Genomic DNA, 23,598 nt, shown 5'->3' with positions numbered 1-23,598 from the left:
AGTGTGACGCGATAACGCTGATTGCATTCAAATACTGTAGTAATTTTAAAAAGAGGGAGAAACAACCTTCATGAGGTAATAACACAAGGTAATAACTTGGCCTTTTTTATTCCTCGTCGTCCTTTCCAACATCTTGAGACAATGTTCCACATTTTGACTGGCTCTGCAGGACATGGCTGGCTTTTAACTAATGCAATATTGCAGTCAAGCGACGGCTCGGCTGTCCAGTGAAAGTTACAAGTTACCAGAAAGTCACAAGTCAACATGGTGGTGTACATGGTGGGAAGTCGATAGTTTTTTCCATTTCAATGCGGTGTGAAGTGACTGTGTGTGTGTGTGTGTGTGTGTGTGTGTGTGTGTGTGTGTGTGTGTGTGTGTGTGTGTGTGTGTGTGTGTGTGTGTATAAAGACTAATGCATGAAATCATATAGGGAACAAAATTCAGCTTCCTGTTATTATTCTCATATTTACTTGATTTGGAAACGTTTCATTTAAATATATGAAGGACAAGATAACCCCGGACTGTAAAGGAACACTTTGCACCACAGTGCTAGTTTGTTGGGGTCTGGTCGCCCTGGTCAGCCTGTACAGTCTGCTTAGTATTTGATATCAAACACAGATGTGGCTAAAAAGCAAATACAGTTTCCACAAAGTGCTGTTCACGGAGTTCTGTTTTCCTTCATTTCCCCATTTTACCAAATCAGCTGGTGTGTTACGGAATATGACATATTTATTACAGATGATAACTTATAGATTAAAATGACTTCGATGGTCTGATTAAGTCTGCAGCTCTGCCTATAAGACATACCAGAAAATCAGTAATAAAATGCATTTGTAGTTACTAAATTTCCATTTAAGCAGAGTTTGTTTAATGAAAAATGCCACAAATCAAAGCTTTAGGCTTTGATCGCCGTTTTTCTTTGTCTTATGCTTTGTTTGTTTCCTGGACCAGTTTAACCGTTATGCAAAAACATTTTCAAAGTATTTGTTTGTAATTTATACTCAGAGGCGTAAATATCTTTCTTGCCTTTGTAGTCTTCCCGTTAAAATAATGCAGAGCTGTGAGCTTTACGAGCAGCAGCTGAAGGCAACAAAGGGAGGAGCTTTCACGGTGGCTGTGGCTGGTCTCCTGCCTGTGCAGTCCGACTCTCCTCCTCCTCCCACCGCCCAACCTCTCCTCCTCCTCCTCTTCCTCATATTTCTCACCGCATCCCCTTTACCACCTGCCACAGCGGCGACGCAGCGATGGAGATGTTCTGGAAATCAGCTTGTTATAAACCCTTAAAAAACAACAACTGAGAGAGAGAGAGAGAGAGAGAGAGAGAGGCGTAGAGACGCGCAGAGGGCAAGAGAGGGGAGGTGGAAGCAGAAGGTAAGAGACAGAAACGGGGAGTGACAGGCGGAAACACAGAAACATATGGTTTGCTTGAAGAGCGGCTGTTTGAGAGGGCTGCTGGAGCGGACAGAAACTTATTAAACCGCGGCTCAGAGCTCTGATCTGATCCGCCCATCTCATTTTACGCACTTCTTTGCCTTTCCCCCTCCCCAGCTGTTTCCAGCTCACCTGTTCTCTCTGCCTGCACCTCTGCTACATTAGTTTGTGCAGGGTGGATTGCGGTTATTGGACCCTGAAAGCGCGCGCACACAGACTCACACACACAAGCACGCGCGCAGACCATCACAAGACGCGCTGCAGCCGGCTACAAAAGCTTGTTGCAAGGAGGAAATTGAATTAGACAAGTTATTCCCACAGAAGAAGAAGAGGAGAGAAACTCGACTCCCGGCTTCCCAAGCTCACCGTGTCTCCTCTGTAGTCCTCATCCCCACGCATCCCACCACATCCCTCGCTCTCCTATCAACTCCTCGCGGTAACAAGAAGCCATGTCTGGACAGACTGTGACAATCCCGGACGACCAGGCGTTTGCCAGCTTCAAGGCCGAATGTCTGTGCGAAGAGGGCTGGAATATGACCTACAACAAAGGGGTCGTCACTGTGTGGGCCCAGTCTCTGGAGGAGGGGAAGTCCATCCACAAAATTAAGGTGAGACAATTTAACCACACAGGTATGAATAGAACTTTTTGTGCGCTTCTATTGGGCATCAGGTACTGGTGGGGAATAATGGAAAGTGGTGTGGATGTGGTCATGTGGCAACAGTACAAAGACAGAGGGGAAGGGGAGCGATAGAAAACCCTGCTGCATAATCCAGTTGGCAGGGAAGTGCTCCCATCTAAATTCCCATATGATTTAAGTTGCTGACGTCCTTTAAGCATTGCTCTCTGCTGCGTTCTCTTATTGCAGCTTCGCTCTCCAAACATCCCAGAAACACATTTGAAATGAGAAAGCACTCTCTGTGTTGCTCCTTGTAAAGCCAGTAAGCAAATCAGTTTTAATAAATGGCCCAATATGACTGTAGCAGTCTGGGTAGAGGGCTTGGAGGTAAAGACAAGAACTTTTTTTAAAAAATGCATTGTAGTAACCACATCCTGTTTTAGGTAATGGATTGAATTGATGCCTGATGCCCACAGTAAACAAACAAACAAACAAACAAACAAAAGTCCTGCACTAAAGAGAAGTGAGAGCTGGATGAAATCTCAGGAGGCAGGCTTAGTTCTCTGGAGACATGTCGCCTTTTGCCAGCGAAACTATTTTCAAGCCACTGTGCAAAAGCGTATTATGTAGAGTGCTGAGTCTACACAGTTTGACATCCATTCAAAACAAATGGAAGTCTGCAAAAGCGCACGCTCAAATAGAGCTGCTGACAATAGTAGGAGAGCAGTCGGTTAGGTCATGGGCAAACAGACAGGATTGATCAGTTTGTTTGGCCATCGGTTCAATAATTACCTTCAGTGTGAGCTGCTTGCTGCTTCTAAATCCATTGTCAGTCTTTCTGATCACCTTTTGTGTGTTTTGTGTGTGTAATTCTCATTTAACTAAATCGCCCTCCAGTCCTCTGAAGAGGATCGGTTTACATTAATAGGACACTGTGCCCCAGGTGGAAAAATCTAGTGGTTCCTGGTTAGTTGTTTAGGTAAGGTAACGTGAGCTCCATGTGAAACTGTGAGCAAACTCTGTTATCAGCTCAAACAGCAGACGTGGCAGTTTTCGTCAAGTGTGAGCGTTTGTCCTGGGAGTTGACGTGGAGGCATTATTAGGACGGCCTCTGAGAATCTGCCGTGTACCCGAGTCTAACAATGACTGACCGCAGTCGTTAATAATGCTTTGTTTATGTTGTGGGAATCAGAGAAGGGGGGGAATTAATTTAAACAGTGTTCTCACAGCACACTTGTGGCAAAACACCCAGTTCTCTCTTCAGCAAATGATTGTATTTCCACACATTCAAGCTCGAAAGTAGAAGTTTAGTAGAAGCTAGCAGGGAGCAGTTTGATTGAGACCTGCACCCAAGTGTAAACTGTAAATAAAGAAATTGAAAATTCACACTTTCACTTGGAGCCCACAGCTTTGCCAGTGCGTACTGTTACTTCATCTTAGAGCTGCAGATGCTGCCAGGAGACCTGACTGACTGTTAATTTAGTGCTTATCAGGCTTAAAAACCTCTTTTAGCATTTTCACTGTCTGACACACACACACACACACACACACACACACACACACACACACACAGAAATGTTTGGCCTCACGGCCCGAAATCTCAGGAAGGTCCTTTCCACTTTTTAACCCTTCCAGCTTGCTAATCTGACCAGAACTGACTACATATAGAACAATACAAATAAAACCCATCCTCCGCTTTATATGTGTGTGTCCTGCTATTGTATCCAGGACTGAAGAGAGTCAGCGAGCCACTCGGTGTTTACTTTGTTAAATAAAGTCTTGTTAGCTTGTGTGCATATGTGCGTGTGTACATAGAGGTGTTATCAACATGTGCAGGAGCTGCAAAAGCACAGGGCTTTTCCCAGCCCCCTCTATCCATCTTCTTACCTATTAGCAAGCTTCTTTGTGTTTGTGTGTTTGTGTGTGTGTAGTGTACAGGCCAATCAAGAGCCTATAAAGCCGCCTCATTCTCCTGCGTAATTCCTCAGGGTATATCCTGTGTGCAGAGGGTAGGGATCTGCTTATTCAGGCGTTTCTCCCTGACATCAGGCAGGTGTGTTTTATCTTGACAGTTGCAGACTGCAAACAGCGAGAAGTGGAAAGTGCACGCACACATGTTTGAAGTTTGGGTGGGGCTTCTATCTGTAGTTGGCACTTTATCTTTATGTAAATATGACAAAAGCTGGGGGTTTTGCATTGTGCACCACTGTCTCATCTCCCCTTTTGTTTCACTCTCACATACCCAATCTTCCACCCTGCAAATGTACTGTATATACAATTATGTCATTACAAATGCAGTTGTGAGTCAGTGTGGTACTTACAGCTGTTCTGTTTATAGTGCATCTCTAATATAAGCTCTCTGCCTGTCTTGTGTGTAGCTTTAAAAAGCAACAAAGATAGATATATGCCCATTTGAGTGAGAGAAGGGGAACAGGCTGGCGATCATCATCATTAGTGCCCCGATTATCATTAGCCTCATCATCATCGTCATCATTGCCCCTACCATATTAATCAGTGATCACCTCACAGTTCAGTCATGCCTGTGCTCATTCTAACCAGCAATTTAATATCATCGATCAGCACGCGACTTCACATACAACACTCAGTGTGTGGGCATTAAAATGTGGGTAGTTTTTATTTACTGTGAATGGGTCATCCTCCTGCCTACATCGACACACACTCACAGAGACACACAAACATACTCCCAGGGTTTGCCTTCTCTCGTGCTGAGGAAGAGGGAAGCCCAGCTCTGAGTCACTCCCCTTCTGTTTTTATTCTTCTTCTTCTTCTTCTTTTTTTTTTTTCAAATTTACTTTCATGTATCAGCACCCAGAGGAACAAATGATGGGAGATGACAGATTAGAAGAGGAGAGGGAGAGGGTGGCAAGAAGAGAAGAAGAGTGGGTGGGACAGGGAATAAGAGAGAGAAGGAAAAGTAGAGGGAGTGGGCTGGATGTGCAGGGATCGCAGGTCACTGGGTGTTATGAGTAGGCAGAGAGGGGACCCTGTGGACAAACATACTGAAAAGACTGCCATCTGCACACACCTATTGTTTGTCCACCTATGCCTACTTGTCTCCGCCATGTCTATTTTATCTTTCTGAACTCTGTTTCACCCCCTCTATCCTGCGCTCTTTGCTTCATCTATCGAGTTTACTGAATTAGTTTGTAATAGAATTACACACACGTGTACGTAGCTGGCTGTATGTCTTCATTCTGTGCTGAATGTCTTGCTCCCTGCAGCTTTCCCCCTTTGACTTTTCATTTTGTTTTTCCTTCTTCCTGCTACTCCTGTTTCAGTTTGCCTGTGGACACAAGACATCTGTTATTCTCTCTGGTCTTTTGTGACCTGCACCGACTCGGTTCCAGCACCAAACCGGTGGAAAGGAGGCGTTTGTCTTTTGTCTAGTTTTTATTTTGGTAATAAATGTGTAATGCCTCCTTGACTACACTGTTAAAATAAATCAGAATTGCATTGTGCCTACATAATCTATCTCACTAATCTTGAATACAACAACAGAATACTCATAAGGGGTTTTAACTATTGTCTTTCAGACAGCGATAACAGATGACTTTACAGTCCCTAATTACGTTTACAGGCATTAAGATGTGCCTTGTAATGTGACAGACTTCCCTCTTGGAAAATTAGTTCATATCCTTGTGAGTAGTGATGCAGTGTAAAACATCTCACTCACGAGTTGATTTAATGCGTTTAAAATAAAAATGGTTCGAACAGCAATACACCATAAATAGGACATTATCTTTCAGAGTGTCATGCTGTGATATATAGAGGATTATTGCTATGGTTACAAGCAGGATTTTAATGTCAGAGCTTGTTTTTTGACACACAAAATGTTTTTTAGTTATTTATTTTTTACTTTTTTTACCCTCTAGTTCAGAGGTCTCAAACTCCAGTCCTCGAGGGCGGCTGTCCTGAAACTTTGCCATGTGTCCCTGTTGTAACACATCTGAATACAATTAGTAGGTCATTAGCAACACTCTATAGAAGTTGACTCAGGACAGCGGCCCTCGAAGACTGGAGTTTGAGAAACTGGTCTAGTTGATCCAACAAAGAAGTTGCAGAGTGTCCTCTGGTGGACAAACCAGTGGATAAATACGGATACTGATAGTGAATATCCAATTGGTTGGGATCTACTTGTCCAGTGACACACCCACTACTTTAGCTGAAGAGCGTTTTTTGTGCTCTTTGCGAAACACAGCTAGGTGCTATTTTTCCTCAGTTCTTCTGAACTTTGCTTGCCGTTTGTTGCTTAAGTGAACTAGCAATCTGCCACTCATGTGAAGTATGAAATGACTTATTTCTTGATTAGGCTAACAATAAGGTTACAATAGTAACACTAATGTGCTTGCACAACCTTCCTGGGGTTTTTTTGTTTGTTTTTTTCTATTTCATCAGCTTTCAGTCTGGATTGACCTGCTCTCTGCACTCAGTCTGCATTTCCTCGATCTCACCGAGGGTTCTGTTTCTAGGAATGTCATTACAATTTAGCATTTACAGTTTCCTTTGTTGCACAGTGTGACTGTTGTGGAGTCGTGTGAGACTGTGTTCCTGTGTGAGAGCTACAGCTAAAGCTGATAGAATAGGATTATAATAGAATTCAACTTTATTGTCATTGCACATGTCACAAGTACAAGGCAACGAAAAGCAGTTTGCATCCATCCAGAAAGTGCTTTAGCCACAATATAGATATATTACAAAATATATATTAGCAATAATATAGATATATAGATATATTACAGAAATGGGTCCGTTATATGTATGAGGGTACTAAATATGGGTCTATTATTGGTATGTTGCAATGTACACGGTATGAAGGTATGTTATGAATATGCTATAACTATAAGTATGTACAGGCTGTAGTGAGTGTACAAACTATGTACGGGCTATGAACAGGATCTAAATATGAAAACTATACAGAAATATGAAATATAAAGCTATAAAGGCTCCAATCTGGAGCTGGTAAACAAACATTTTCGAGCAAGTGGGTTGTGTGCCAAAATAATTGGCAAAATTTGATGGTAACTTTCCAAAAGTATGTCTTAATTCCCTGACTTGTCCTCTAGGAGTAAAAATTGCAACTCACCAATATTTTAGTTGATGGAAAAACTCTAATGATATACACCTGCCAGGTTGTGTGCACATGTAATTAAAAGATATCCTCATGACGCTTCCAACAGAGCAATAAGCATCATTGCCTCTCAGTCAAGACGCTCTGGGCTTCTGTGTGGCATTTGAATGTTATTCCTGTGCCAGTGTGGTTTCTCTCTGAGCACTATGGCCTCCTCCCACAGTCCAAATGCATGTAATTAGTGATTCTAACCTGGCTTTATGTATGAATGTCTGTTTTTCTTTGTTGGGCCTGGTGACTTGTCCATGTATCAGACCAGTGCGGACCATTTTGAATTTCAAATAGTTATAAGAGGAGACCTCGAGTTTAAAACAGGTTTACAGACAAATGTGGGATACAGTCTATGATGATTTTCCTAAATGAAGCCTGAAGGGAAGCAGTGATGGAAGATAGGCTAGGCGGAGCTTTTAACTGTCTGGACTGATTTATAACAGGAGTTAAAATTTATCTGGGGCAGACAACTTACCTTGGTCCATTTCTTTCTAATTTGCTCTCAATCAAGTGCTGGGTTCTTTTTTCCCTCATTGCCTTTGTGTCTCTTATGCTTTATAACTCGACATGCCTCTACCACTTGCCTTTCACCTTGTTATTATTGAGACTAGTTTCTCCTGGCAATTGTAACTTTGGCAACACTGTTACTCAAGGGCTTACCTTGAGTGTATTGCCGTCTATGCCAAACATAGCCAGGAGTCTCTATGGTTTCATTAATAAGCTGTGACATGCTATGCAAACAATCAACCAGCTGTGGTATTAATGGAAGCACCACTCCTAGTTTTTTTGCCTATAACTTGTACGGGGCTCCATCCATTCATCCATCCATTATAGCCTATAACTTGAACAGGTTGCCAGTCTGTTGCAGGGCTAACACATAGAAACTGAAAATCATTCACTTCTACAGCCAGTTTAGAATCACTTAAGAACCTAATATTGATGTCTTTGGACTGTTGGAGGAACCTGGGGAACCAGGAGAGAACCCACACAGACACGGGGAGAACACAAACTCTTGTGTGGAGTTTGCATGTGGATTTTAACCTATGACCTTCTTTCTCACAGAGGAACAACGTTCTTTGTTTCAGACAAAACACATCGAACCATTGAACCAATGTGTCACCACAATATATTATTTAATAGGTTTGTGGACTGGTACTTATATATATAACTCTCAAAACACATTCGTACTACAAACCCAGTCATACAAGCACCGTTTTCAATACCTAAGTGCTTTTAGTCATTCACACACAATGGACGCATTGGAGACAACCCGTTGTTCAGTATCTTGCCCGAGGATACTCGGGCATGCAAACTAGAGAAGCTGGAGATTAAACTACTGATGTTCTGATTAGTAGATGACCAACTTTACCTCCTCCGCCGAAGCCGTGCATTTATGTGCAGTTGTTTCATTTTAGCTAGACTCTCTACTGCTGTTTTCCTGCTCATTAACTCACTGTGTGTCTCCCCTCTGGGGTAGACATGAAGTGAAGCAAAGAAGCAAACAGACTCCACTAACCACCAGCAGCCTCCTTGAGGTGACAGCAATGTGTTACGTTGCTTTAAGTGCAATAAAAACTTCCTAGTTTTTGTAAGTCAGTCTTAGCTATCGACATGAAACGTCTGAAAGGAATATGCACAACAGAAAACGAGAGAAACCATCAGGAAAAAGCAGCTCTACCTGCAGATGGTCTTTCTGTAGCATAACGTAAGTTTTACACTTCTATTCAGTGTGCACAGCATAACTGATATGAGGAAGGTTGTTTTAGTCTAAAAGCTGGTGCTCTAGTGCACACGTGACTTCACACGTCATTTGTTTCAGACAGAACCACAAAAAGATTTGAAAAAAGGTGGCATTCAGAGCTCTTGCTACTGCTACACTCTTGAAAAAAAGCAACAACCCTTTGACATAAGTCTCTCCATCTCTGTCTTGTGGTGAATGTGTTTTCCATTTAAGAGCTTGGGTCTCGGTAATGACTCATCTATGGTCAGTGGCCTGTCTGCACACACACACACACACACACACACACACACACACACACACACACAGTTCCCATTTCTGCTCTCCAATACTGACGCTCTCCAACCATCTGATGTCTAATCATTTACACATCAGTTGCCATTCGTGTTTCTTTCACGTGTGGGGTCCACATGGGTGCAGTGAGTGTGTGCATATGTGCATATGTTTAATTTCCAGGTATTTGAGTCTGTGATGTGTTCACTGGCTTTTTATTTTTGTGTCTCACTTACCTTTCTTGGCATCACTAGGCCTGAGCTCTCCTCAACAGTGGCATACTACTTCACTTTGAATTTATGCTGAGCAGCTTCATTAAACTCTAATGGATTTTCCTACCTCATAGTTTGCATTAGACCCAGAGCGATGAATTCAAAGAAGTACAATACTGGTGCCATAGAGTTATGTATTTTAAATACAGTTTGAATAAGCTGTGTGGAACTTTGTGTGTGACTCATATCTGTAATATCATTGTGGATTTACCTTTGTTGCCTAAAATTGAAGCCTCTGTTTCTCTTTCTGTCCTTCTTCCTCTCTCAGTGTCGGATGTTGTGCAAGGATGTGTCAGCTGAGACCATGTATGACGTTCTCCATGACATTGAATACAGAAAGAAGTGGGACACAAATGTCATTGAGACCTTCGATATTGGGAAGCTTACGGTCAATGCGGACGTTGGTTACTACTCATGTATGTTGCACCATCGCATGTAAACGCATGTAAATTGCCTTCAGGTACAGATTGTTCTGTGATGTTTTGTTCACCTGACTTCTCTTGTTTGTTTACAGGGAAGTGCCCAAAGCCCCTTCGGAACCGTGACGTCATCACGCTCCGCTCCTGGCTGCCAATAGGAAAAGATTACATCATCATGAACTACTCTATCAAACATGCCGTAAGTAAAGATAAAAAGGAATGCTAATGGGAACATATCTCAGTATGAACTGGGTGAATACTGCTGTGCAAAAGTCTTGAGTCATCTCGCATTGTGTGCGTGTGCCAGGAGAGGCTTCTCTACCTGGCACGAAGTGAAACGGCTTGTTAAGCTCTTATCTAGCAGGTACTGCTCCTTCCCTGCATAACGGGTCACAGTGAACTATAAACAACAGTCTGAGTCATAAAGAGGTATTCTATCATATGCAAACTTATATTATTAAAAGATTATACTGACTCCTAAGTACAATTTTCTATTGACAGAAATAAAGTGTATAAGGCGAAAGCAGAGTTTGTAGTGTTCTAATGAGCGTGAACATCAATATTTAGAACCGCTTTAATTCTTCCACACAGCCTGAACTCTTGTACGCGAGCTTTCTTTCAATTTCTTTAAGCAGCTCTGAGGAATAGCTCCTCAGGCTTTCTTTAAGGAAGTTCAAAGCTCTTCTTTTTCTTTTTTTCTTCTTGTTATGAGTAGACACAATACAGGGTCATCCCTTGAGTTATGTGAGTGATTTATAGGCTCAATAAGTGTTAAGTGGCTCAATAAACAACAACAAAAAGAACCATTCCTCCAAAAATGGTCAGGTACAAGGATTGAACTGATGAGTGAAAAAGCAGCCAAATAAAAACCTCTGAAATGAGGAGTGACTTGAGGCTTTTGCACAGTGCTTTATATTGGCGAGCTGAAATGAAGTGATCCTCTTTAGCAAGTTGAACAGGTCCCGTTTTTTTTTCTAAGGGAACATTTCACTGCTCTGTGTCGGTGATTTAAAGTAGCAATAGACAAGTTTTCTGCATTTAAATTGGTTCCTTATGAGCTGCACTTTCACAGCGTAGCTTTGTCTGCCACTGAGTATGAAATCTATCCGGGAAAATGGAGGCTTAATTTAGAGCACAAAATAATCTGACTGCAGTCGGTCCCAGAGAGGTTGATAACACGCGCTTCCTGCTGATTTTCACATGAACAAGTACCTGCAACAACTGTTGTATTTCATTTTTGTGTTCAAAAAAACAAAAACATGACACCTACTTTCCTAAAAGCCTTTCTGTCTGCTTGCAGACTTCATAAAATGCATCCCAGTGCCATGTTGCTGGAAGTTGCTCAGCTCAGAAAACAGGAACGCGATCCAGTCTCCAGAAGTACTTCCCCTACCACACGCTCTATTGCTCTCTTTACTTACACAGCAACAGTTTAGCTTAGCACCTTTCCAAAGACCATGCTCTATCATATTGTCTGCCCCTGATGCTTTCACCTGAAACAATGATAGATGATAGAAGAACATATTGTGTTTTAAGCTCAGCTTTTCCGAGCATGCCTTTGAATGCACTTGAATAATCTAGATACTATAAAGCTGTAAAAACCATCAGTTGATTCGAGCACACTAAGAGGATGTGAGTAACTTTCAGTTTGGCCTGAAACCTCAGCTTTTCGTTGGCTTTATATCTGTTTGTACTGATCACCTGTTGCTAGTTGTGTCCTGCATTCATTAACCTGCCACTTGTTTTCTGGTTTATCTGATTGACTGGCTTGTAAAATGTGTAGAAAACTTAAAAAGACTAAGAAAAAGAAGCAAATCCTTGAGAAGGTGAAACAAAGTAAAACAACAATTCAACACTTTCAGCGATGTCGCTCTCATTGTCTTCGTGTCCGTCAGCCTTTTGTGTGTATCATGGGTTTCCATGTCTTTTGTCTTTATTCCTTTTGTCTGTCCTCTGGTGTCCTTGTTCACTCTTTTGTCTCCTCTCTGCTTTTCATTCTAACTTTTGCTCACCAGTACAGTGTTTGCAGAAGGATAAGGCCTCTCATATGACCGTGAGCTGTTGACTTCCACCCCGCCTTCCGCATTCCTGCATCAATTTGAACTTCTGAACACAACAAATTGTGTGTCGGTTTACGTGTGTGGTTAGCCAAGGCTGATCTTGATAATGGGAAAAACTCGAGAGCTCAACTTCCTGGAGTTTGGCTTCAGGGGAAACTTATGAGTGGCGTGTTGGCGCATCCATCAGCGGGACATGGTTCACTTATGCTGTTTCTTATCCTACAATCGCTGTTCAGCTTTTTCACCAATCATAACAGGAGCCATGAATTATTTTCAGTTCTTTAATCATACATTTCCGAGGCTTTTTAACAGTCTGCTTTTGCAATCCATCTGTCATGTAACTATGGTTAGCGCTGCTGTTAAGCGTACCATTGTGTTGAGTGCTATAGAGTCCGATATGTATTTGCATGAAAACCCTATGCAAATATTTATAATGGCAAAGGCTTAATAACTTCTAATGGCTTCTAATGACTGCTTTGTTTGCTGAGCCATTTTTTTTTTCCACAGTGGAGTTACAGATCCAGACACAACAGTACTGATCCACTGACTCATTCTCATTGTAACTATATCCTTTGTGCCCAGCAGCTAATTAAGGACTCATGTGATCCCTGTCATCTGTCTCCATCACGAGGACATAGTATTTTGCATTATAGTTCACTTCATAATATTTAGCTTGAATTGAACCAGATTTGATTTACCGTGTGAATATTGGCATAGAGATTAATTATACGCTCACTGGCCACTACATTAGTTACACTTTGCTACTCTGGGGGAACCACTTTTGCTTGCAGAACTGCCATAATTCTTCATTTGAGCACAGTGAACTCATTGTCATGTTCAAGAAACCTGTTTGACATGTATTTGTATTTTATCCTGCTGCAAGCAGCCACGGTTGCCACGGTTGCACTGGTGCGCCTAACTTTTTTTCTTAGGTGTACCAGCACAAACGTTAGGTGCATCCAAATTATTCAACCACATCGCTTAACACCGCAGTTTTACATGTTCACTAAAAAAAAAAAAAGTGCTGTCCATGCAGACAATATTGATTTGTAAATGATTAACTAACAATCTTGTCAACACAAAGTTCTTTATTTGGAGCGCATTTCTATAAGAAAGATAAGTTACTGAAAAAGTGCTTGTGCTTAAAGTGCTGAGCTAAGCTGAAATTTAAATTTAAAACATCTCAAGATAACTGAATAAAAAAACCCCTCTAAATTAAAAGTGCCTCAAAGGCTTCAAACTGAACATCTCAAAATCTGAACATCCGAACAGCTTGATATCTTATGGACTATCCTCCATTGCAGTCACATGCCTCTCAGATGACCAACTCATGTAACTTGGCCTTTTTCATTTTTTCACTTTTTTTTTTTCAATGTGTCTGGGATGACACCTATAAACTGGGCACATGTGACATCATTACTGTATGTGGAGTTTACGTTCAAGCCATTTTTCTTGTGAAGAATTATTTCGGACTTGAACTTAGTGAACGGAACTTCTTCTTTGGCAATATTGTTGGCGATGTTAAACTTAATCATCATCTTGGCCTCTTCTGATGACCTGTTTGCTGCTGCCTGCACACAAGTCATCAGAGCGGCAGTCCCCTCTCTTCACTCCCACTGAAAGGCAGTGGGGAGAGGGGACACTTTGGCAGTGCATTTATTGCTGCATATAATGTGTTTTCTATATACACTGTGCTTTTTCAGCGTTTCAATTCGAAACGTATTAGCACCTGTCACAAATGCGGTACTGCCGGCCATAGTCTTCCCACACTCACGACAGTAAATGCAGTGCAACATGTTGTCAGCTTTACTGGATCTTAGCCAGGGAAACTGGTCAAGCCGCTCTCTTCGAAATGTATACGCTTTCCCCCTTTTACTTTCAGTGGGCTCTGGCTCAAAGTCGATCGTATGTGGCTCATTACCTGATGCCGTCTCCGGACCAGTGTTAGACATAACCTGAGAGGCTGATGGCTCCGTCAGAGCACTGTCTATGAATTTTGGATGGATCAGGCCTTAACTTAACGAAAAAGTTCGTTAAGTTAAGAAGTGGGAAAGAAGTTCTACTCAAAAGGCTGGTCGCACCTTGGAAGTAGGATTTTTTTGTAGTCGCACCACTGAAAAATTATGTCTCATGTGCAACCACATCGGTCGCACTCTAGAACCCTGTCACAAAGGAATAGTCCCTGGTGAGGTCTTCTGCAGTAGTATCCCATCTACGTTAAGGTTTGATGTGTTGTGAGTTCAGAGACGCTCTTCTGCATACCTTGGTTGTACCCAGTGCTTATTTGATTGATCAGTTCAAAGCAGTCTGACCACTTCACTGTGACCTCTGACGTCAACATGACATTTTTGCTCAGCGTTCTCTGTAAACCTGAGAGATGGTTTTGTATGGTAAAAATCTCAGCAGAGCAGCAGTATCTGAAATACTCAGACCTCTCTTTCTGATGCTCAGTTTGGACTTCAGCTGGTCGTCTTGATTATGTCTATATGACTAATTGCACTGATTTGCTGCCATGTGATTGGCTGATTTGATATTTGTATTAACGAAGAGTTGAAGAAGTGTACCACATAAAGTGGTTGGCGAGCGTATAGTGATATATTAAAAATGATTAATTTTGTCCAAAGTTTAATTATCGTGTTGTTGTTCAGCTGATTGCTCATCAAGTGCTCGAGTCCTGAGATGATCAGTTTCCTGGTGTGCTGGGTGTTTTTGAACACATGGCTTAGTCGTGATTAATGTTTCAGATTTAGTGAAGTCTAAAAAAAATCAAGAAGATTACATTAGCTCAGAGCATGAGAATTCTGTATCCCGGAAACCTGCAGATGATTTACAAAAGTTCACATTGCAGAGATTTCTTCTGCCAATACAAGGTAGTGTGTTAAGTGTAGAAGCCAAAAAATATGAGTCAAATAGCAGAGAAAAAATAAAGCAGATGTCTTAGCTGACTGCTGCTGTCTGTTCTTCTTGAGTGCTCTGCAGTGTCCCTCTCCTAATTAGTGCAGACTAACCAGTAGTGGACTCCCTAATCATTAATAATAACCTTGGATATACTGTTAGAGTCTAAGGAGCTAAAAGGGAAATAGTGGGCTGCATGCAGCTTTGCTTTTTTTATTTACAGAGTGGTGTGGACTGGATTTGCATCAGAAGTCTGACTATGAAGCTGAAAATCAGTTTGACTAGCAGCTTAAAAGCACAAAGCTCTTGAATGTCTACTCTGCCTTCTACAGATCTCACAAAAAAAAAGAATCTAGTGGGGTCCTCGTCCTGTTTGTTTACACTTTGGCCTCTCTGTGCTGTTTCCACAGAAATACCCACCTAAAAAGGACATGGTACGTGCAGTTTCCATTCAGACTGGCTACATGATCCAGAGCCAGGGACCTAATAACTGTACCCTCACTTACATGGCCCAGGTGGATCCACGAGGTAACTATCACTCACAGTCTCACACACACACACACACACACACACACACACACACACACACACACACACACACACACACACACACACACACACACACAGAAAAGTATTCAGCACACAAGGACAAAATCAAACAGAGCACACACAGGAAGAGCAAAACACTCACCCAGGTATTTAACTCTGCGTTCTATGAATTATTCATTGCCCTGCCTTTATGTCAAAATGTGTCACCATAGCAACCATATGAAGGATAGTCTATCTCACCTCTCTCGCGTGCTCTCTCACTCACTACTCCTCACTCTGCTTTTTTGTCTAGCATTTAATGTCCTCCTCTTATTCTCTATTTACTTCACTTTCTAACTGCTGATCACATACAAGCAAGTGCCGATTGTGTAACTCTTTTTATTTATCCGTTGCTAATGTGTGTGTTTGTGTGCATGTATGAGAGAGAGCCATACGGGCGCAGTGAGTAGTTACTAAGCCTTGCTTTGATCCTGGTAATATGAAATAAAACAGACTCTCTGTCACACTCCAACTTTTACCCATGATGCTTTGCTCACCCCGACTCTCTTTACAGGTTCGCTACCCAAGTGGGTTGTCAACAAGTCTTCCCACTTCCTTGCTCCATGCGTAAGTAATATGTGCAGATTAACAAAGATCCTGTGAGTGTGTTTGACTGTGTGATAATCTGCACTTCCACTCAGCACAGTGCCGGTCACCATGAGAAAATACGCAGACCTTATAGTTTACTGCTTGTCTGAGGGCATCTGCTGTATATGTTTATTAAAATAGGGCAATGATTCTCTAGAGAGCATGCTGTGATGGAGGATTCCTCAGAGATGATATCAGGGAAAGAAGGCATCTAGTGAAGACAGTGAATAAAAACATTAGGCATTTTAGAGTTTTTAGAGATTTGCTTTCCATTCATATGTCAAAAAAAGCATTTCACATTGTGACTTTAATCAATAGTCTGCATTTTATCAAAGCTTTTAAAAAATATGGATCTAATTATTCCTATTAAGAGAGGGTCAGAATATCAATATGGGATTTGGACAGTAACACTTTTTTTTTTTTTTTGCAGTTTTCCTTTGATACACCAGCACGGGGGCTTTTAAATCCAACAATCAAGACATGATTGAAGTGCAGTTTTTTTTTTTATTCTTTCATACGTATGATTCCATTTTCAAAGCCTCAAAAATAATCAGACAATTGACCGAAGAGCAGATTTATGATCAGATGAGGGCTGTTTCTCATTATTCCATGACAAATTAAGCAAATAAAATACCTCTATTTATTTCCAAGTGTTGGCTGGTTGCTATACACTGAGGCTCTCAAAATAAAGTCCAAAGAGATAACCGTGCCAGTGGCTGAATCAACAATCTGTTGAATTCTTAAAAAGAAGGAATGCACTGAGCAGCTCAACAACATGGTTAAGAAAAACCGCTTCATAACGTCTAACTAAGTCAAGGACAATGTAAATACAGAGAGTTTACAACAAGGTGCAAACCACTGATATGCTATGGCATGGGCGTGCTTGACTGCTGACAGAAGCAGTAGCATGGATTGTGAAGCCTTACAGAACAGACGTGGGATATTCTTCAGTGGCAACAAGCAGCAGCTGAATGTGGTGGCAGTAAAGGAAACAGTTAATGCAATACTTTTGCTAACCTTGAATTAAAGCTGAAAGTCTGAAAGTCGGCACTTTTCTCAGATACTGCTGAAGTGCCGATCCGATTCATCATTTTTGATTTGAAATCCACCGAGATGGTGCACAGAGGCAAAATCAATTCATTGTCAAAATACTGCAGGCCTTACATTATATAGTATTGCTTTCCTTTTTGGTAGATATATTTTTATTAAAACATGCAGCTGCTCTTAAGCGAGAGTGGTTGCAGCAAAGAAGATATATGCAAATCATAGGATTATCTAATAGTTAAAAGAAAAATTGCTGAGTGATGTACATTGAATAAATACACAATTGCTTCTTTTTGCCTTTTTAGCTTTTCATTTTTTTGGTCTCTGCAGCTACAAAGATATCCAGATATATTCTGGATGATTGTCTTGCCATGCACTGGGTGCTGCTGTAACTTCCTGGACCATTGTTTTTTTATGAGACACGTTGCTCTGTGTTTTTTACCCTTAAAAAACATACAGGCATGTTGTTTCTGACATTAAGTACTATCAGACATGTGTGAAGCTCCCTTGTTTGGTTCTGATATTTGGAAAAAAGAAACTCTCTGTTCTTGTGGCTCTGAACAAGATCTCCTCCCTCTTTTTACCCTTGCCCATGTTTTATCTCTATAGATTCCTCCATCTCTCACAGCTTCCCTTCTGTCTCCCTTTATCCTGTCACTCATCCATCTTCATCTCTATTTTTGTATGGGTGCTATTTCTGTCCTCTGGATTTTTCATCTCTGTTGAGTTCAGCCTGTTCTTCCTTATAGAATATTGATCAAGCATACGTGTCGGCCAAGCTTTCTGCTGGAAATACTTTCTTTCTATCACTGCCATTATTTCTCATAAATCACATGTTGTTGTTGTTTATTTTGTTGTTTGTTGTTGTTTGTTCTTTCCAGGCCATGAAGAAGATCTGCAAAGCCTGTGTGAAGTATCCAGAGTGGAAGCAGAGACATAACCCTGCCTTCAAGCCGTGGCTTTACCCAGAACAGACTACATTGCCCAGCATCCCGCTCTCTGAGCTCAGCATCCAGCGGGCAGAGAGCCTGGAGAATATTGATGAGAGCTCCCTGGCTGAGGCCCATGAAAGAGAAGACAGCGACTGACACACACACATTCACAAGCAGCACACACACTCATACGTTCAAGCAGGGATGGAGAAATGCCTGTAACATGCATCATGACATGTATGTGTATGTGGTTCTATTTGTAAGTATGTGTAAACATACACACATACATACACGTACTTGTATCAATATTGTACATGCATAGTGCATATGCAGGCATATCAGTATGCACATATAGGTAAGCATTCATGCAGACGGACAGTCACACGTTAACTTGCGCAATGTGAGAACACAAACTCACAACATACAACAGCTTCACTCAAACTAAATTTCGAGAACTTTTAGCCTAGTCGGTTTTCTAATTGGGGCCTATGCAGGTCATTGCAGCTGAATATGTTTTCAGTAAGATTTCATGTCAGAATGTTTACAGACTAACCTGACAGTGCGCCTTCTGCTGTCATTCAAAATATGACTGAATTACTAGAATTAAACTGCCCTCTTTTAGCCACCAGTCACACACTTCAGCGCAAGATTACACATTTATGCTACACTAATGCCTTCACATGTGTACACCCTCTCCCCCCTATCATCGTCTTTCGGCCCAATGTTATGTGCCTCCATCACATTTTGTAAGCACATGATAAATATGCAGGTGTGCAGAAGGCAGCTGGAAAACCCACCCCAACCTGCATCCACGTCTATCTTACATACACGCACACACTCACACGTACTGTCTGATCCTCTGTTCCAGAGATGGATGAATGTATGTAGAAATTCAAGATTAAATACAGATTCCTACAGAGGTTTTCAAATTTCACTGGTGATCCGAGTATTTTTTTCTCTGTGTTTGTGTGTCTGTTTGGTGCCGAACTCGCCTCGGGTTGGCGGCTGATGTCGCCTGCAGGTTTGCATAGTTGGAGTGATGCTGAAAGAATTTAAAGAATCACCACCCAATCAACTGGTGGCTCTGCTCCCATTCACACAATCTGCCGGGAGACGTGCACACAAAACCGATGTGCCGTGATTAGAAGGGGAGAAACACCACGTCACGCAGCCTGCACGTTTGTGACGTTTGCATATTTGAAGCGTATGTGCGCGCTCACTGGCCCAGATCAGGATTAGGAATCCCCTCAATCTGTTGGCATGGCAACTCTGAAATCGACTCAGCACTAAAAAAGAGACGCAGAGTGACAGGAGCTCGCGTGTTACAGAGGAAGTGATTTGATTTATTGAAAGGTGTCCGCCCCCAATTTTCAGTCGTATGATTGGAGTAAAAGCATGTGCAAGAACACTGAAAATGCACCGTGGGTCCTTGTGATGAGCTAATTAAATGACAGAAGAAGGAGCTTGATATTACTCTTAGCACAGCAGCTGAGCAAACCATAGTGCCGCAGTGAGAGGAGCGAAGCGGTGAACTTTTTATGTAACACCGTGGCCGTGTTACTTGTGCATCTTCCTCTTTATCTGTTCCTTTATTTTTAATACAACATCCGCCTCTGCATATGCATTGCCTAATAAAGTATGAATGATGGAGGAAAGTGTATATGAGAAATAGTCAGAGACACAATGTGTAAACAGCGCTTGTGCTCCTCCTTTTGTTTTGTGTTGTTTTTCATACAGCTGTATTGACTGTTTGCCCTTATGACCATCCATCCATCCTCGCAGTCTTAATGAGGCCTCTGGCACAGCCATCGACATTATATGCATGTGTGTGTCAGAGGAAAGGGCTGCATGTGCACAACTGCATGTCTCAGTGGCATCCCTGTATTGTCTTCCACCCGCCTCTGCAGCAGGAGGAGACGTTTAAGCAGCATGACGGCGGGCAACGTCTCCCTGTGTGTGCGTTTTCTGCATATGTGTCACACTGCCACCCCCACAGCAACCCGGCCCACCGGGGCTGATAGCCTGGTGATGACTCATCACCTCCCCACCCCCTCTTCAACTCCTCGCCATCGCTCGCTGTCTCTTCTATTCTCCCCTTCTCTCTTCCTCAATTTCTGCTCTTCTCTGCCCTGTTTCTCCTCTTCCCTTACCCCCCTCTTTCCTCCCTGTCATCTATCCTTTGATCTTCTCCTCATCCAGACTTCTTTGTTTTCTTTGAGCCTCCTCTGTGCGTCATTCTTTTCCCCATCCTCCTTCCCCTCTTCTCTTCTTCCTTTCCATCTCTGCTCTTCTTCCTTTGCTGCTCTTACCTCCACTCTTCTTATTTTCTCCTTCTCCTTAATCTCACCCATTTGTTCTCCTTCATTTGTTCCCATCCTATCCTGGTCTGCTCCCAGCTCACTCATTTATCACTTGTTTTTGCTGTTTTCTTCTCTTAACAACACTTACTATCTTTTTCTCCCCTGTTTGTCCCTGTTTCTTTCCATGTCCTATCCTCTGGCTAACCTTTCCAGTTAAGTCCCCCCCGCTGTATCCTTACCGTAGATCCTAATTGGAATGAGTAACAGGCTCCCACGTCAGTGACTTGTTGGCTCAGTCTGGCTCCTGAAGACTAAGATGTATTACCCTTTTTGCTCATCCACCCCCTGAGTGATGGGGCCTCTCCTATGACTCTCCCAGCACACTTAAACAACAAGTGACACACAGGCACAGAGAGATGCACACACACCTAGATAACAGTAGTATTAAAGGTTTGACAGAGCTTAACATGTGACCTTTTTTTGTTCACGTAACCTCCCAGCGTGATGTGTTTTGCTCATGGAGCCAACTGGGGCATCATGATTTATGATGAGAATGTAATGCCCCCCACCCTTATCTCGTGAATCTTGCTAAAAATGGAACCACTGGGATCATCTTTAATAATTTAAGCCTGAGTTAGATTCTCTTCCTGCTTTAAACATGGTTTCCTCTTTTCTATTTATAAGAAAATAAATGTTTAAGTTCAATATCTTATGTTGATTGGTTGCCCCCTGCTGGTTTGTCTGAGTTCTACAATTGTAGTTAAATTTTTTTTTAATCAAATCTGTTCAAATATATTTCTGTTTATAAACGCAGTAACCTATTTATATTTTATTCCTTCTTAGTTAAATTTACCCTTTTTAATTTTTCATATTTATTTCCTATCTTATTCATAGCCTTTTCCTTTTTTGTTTTCTTTAGGTCACGAGCAGTTGTCCAAGCATTTCACTACATATCGTACTGTGTATGACTGTGTACGTGACAAATAAAATTTGAATTTGAAATTTGAATTTATTTTTATAATATTAAACCCAGAAACACAACCTAGTGGAGCCGTACACTGGACAGAAACCTGTACAAATAAATATTACTTAAATATTACTGGTTATAATACTTGTCATTTGTTTATTTGGTATTTGTTTTGTTTGTTTATTGATGTCCCCCAACCCAGAAAAAAAGTATAATAAAAATACAGTGTAAAATTTTATTAGCAGTCCCATTGAGGGTTATGGGGATGGTTTTAGTTCTCCAAAACACGCCGACTTTAAGTAGAGTATTTGCAATAGCAGAAGTTAAAAAAATACCACTGCTCAGTCTTTTTTGGTATTGTGTGTAAAAAGTAAGCGGTGTATGGGGAACGTGGATGAAAACTAACTGGGTTGTCCAGTCTTTCTCGATGGTCACATGACGGTCTTACGGAAATTCTTCGACAGTAAAATTATCCGCGTTAAGGCAGAAAGGACAAAGGTGTAGCCTTCAAAGTAAAACAAACAGTCGGCTAAACTCGCCGCGGGTCTGTTTATTTTGAAAGGAAAGCACTTCCTTCACTTGCACGTAAGTGCGGATGCATGCGCGTAGCCGCTGTTGCTCTTCAACAGTGAGAAAAAAATAAAGTGTTATTCGCTGTTCGGCGTCGCAGTTGTGTCTTCTAATCCCACCTCGAAGGCAAACCCACTCCTGGCGTGTCTCAGTGACACGGACACTGACGACTTGAAAGGGTAAGTGGATAACAGGAATTTAAAAACTATTTTTTCCTCCAGCACAAGTGAAACTTTCCTCGAGCCACTGCTTAGAGGAGAAACGTGAACTCAGCGCTTTTAAACGCACTCACTGTGAGGGGGTCCACACTAAAAAAAAAAAGGTTGCTGAGGTTATTTTTAGGCGCAGACTGTTAGCTCTGAATTTATTACTCAGCGACGCATGAACCTATTCTTTTTTCCAATGTGCTTCAGCGACTGTGTCCACTTCTGTCTTTAGAAGTAGACTAATTAATGAAGAAGAGTTTGGCTTAATGTGAACTCTTTAGCGGTTTTCCCAGACTGCTCTATTTTTTTCTCTGGTAAAAGCGAACTTGCCTACGACGGGACTGTTTATCCCCAGTGGAATTCATTATTTCTAATCTGGGCTCCATTACACGGATGGTTTTAAGATGAAATCAGTTGTTTATAGATGGAGTAACTGGTTCCCAGCTTGAGACGAAGGAAGCATCTATAGAAATTCTCAGAGCTGTGTACGTAATGGAGCAGGTGGATTTTTGTGACAGGTGATCATGCAGGCTTTAGTACAGCAGATCCCGTAGTTGCACAGTAGTTGCGGAAGATTTCTTAAACAGCTTATTTCTGCTTTTTTTTTCTCTCTCACAAACGGACAAGAGTCACCTTATGAACAGAAGTTCATAAGGTTTGATCAATAGTGAAACTGTAAACGTGTTGGCAGATAAGTTATTAAGAACTACAGACGTATGCTTTTCCTGTTCCTTTGAAATAATTTCCCTTTTGATACAAATGTGCTCCGTGTGATTTACATTGAAAGGTTAATAACATTTGGCTGTGGGTTCAGGGCTTTAAAATAGATTGCATTTTTGCATGACTGATTTGATCAGTAGACCCTTAAAGTTGGTGAATACAAATTTTTAAGTAGTTTTTTTTCTTTCTTCTTTTTGTTTTGCTTTTTTCTTGCTGAGGAAGAAGTTCTTCAACCATGAAAAACGATGTTCCTCTTCGTTGTGGTTCACTAGATATGATTGTGCTGCAGAAGCCTCCTAGTTGCAAAACTGTAAAGTAAATAAAAGTCAGTCATTTTTATCACTGCCATATCAAAGATTGAGCAAGGCACTTCGTCTTACCATGGAAAGCGGATACCGATTTATCGCTCTGAAGGGCAAGCCAAAAAAAATCCACCCATTAAATGTCATTTTTTGCAGACTGGCAAAAATCGCTATCAGACAGTATCATGGCCCTACTTATTGGTCCTGCAGTGAAATGGGAAATGACTAAGTATGTGGCTGTCTGCTTGGGCTTTCCTGTGCATGCTGAGCATCACATACTGTAATATTAAAAGATGCATATCAAGACGCAAATACACATCTGTCTGTCTCTATAAAATGTGCCTTCTATCACACAACGGGAAGTCTGGAATAAGCCACGGCTTGCAAATCATAGTCAGAAGTTTTAACTTGGCAAGATTTCTTTAGAGGAAACCGTTATTGGCACTTATGTCATGTTTGAGATGCAGTGTCGGTTAATATCTATCATCGTCTTTCTTTATCCACTTGTGTCATCAGCTTTTGTGCCTTTTTTTTTC

At 41.6% G+C, this 23,598-nt stretch overlaps 2 protein-coding genes across 4 annotated transcripts in view; both read left to right on the top strand.

Moving 5' to 3' along the window:
• The first annotated feature begins 1,095 nt into the window (after positions 1 to 1,095).
• stard10 (StAR related lipid transfer domain containing 10) lies at positions 1,096 to 18,931 on the top strand. The gene is made up of 6 exons (XM_026192474.1): positions 1,096 to 2,039; positions 9,740 to 9,887; positions 9,986 to 10,089; positions 15,256 to 15,373; positions 15,948 to 16,000; positions 17,947 to 18,931. The coding sequence occupies exons 1-6, from the start codon at positions 1,881 to 1,883 to the stop codon at positions 18,151 to 18,153; spliced, it is 789 nt and encodes a 262-aa protein (XP_026048259.1). The 5' UTR covers positions 1,096 to 1,880; the 3' UTR covers positions 18,154 to 18,931.
• Positions 18,932 to 21,867: 2,936 nt separating this feature from the next.
• The window catches only part of arap1 (ArfGAP with RhoGAP domain, ankyrin repeat and PH domain 1), a 65,590-nt gene continuing 63,859 nt past the window's right edge, over positions 21,868 to 23,598 (top strand). For all 3 annotated transcript variants that reach the window (XM_026191464.1, XM_026191466.1, XM_026191465.1), the window contains exon 1: positions 21,868 to 22,013. The gene's annotated coding sequence lies outside the window, so the exon portion shown is untranslated. The remainder of the gene's footprint in view (positions 22,014 to 23,598) is intronic.

The sequence above is a fragment of the Astatotilapia calliptera genome, chromosome 14, assembly GCF_900246225.1.
Source record: "Astatotilapia calliptera chromosome 14, fAstCal1.2, whole genome shotgun sequence".
Classification (NCBI taxonomy): Eukaryota; Metazoa; Chordata; class Actinopteri; order Cichliformes; family Cichlidae; genus Astatotilapia; species Astatotilapia calliptera.
Note: the sequence above shows the minus strand (reverse complement) of the source record. Positions and strands in the feature narration are given on the sequence as shown.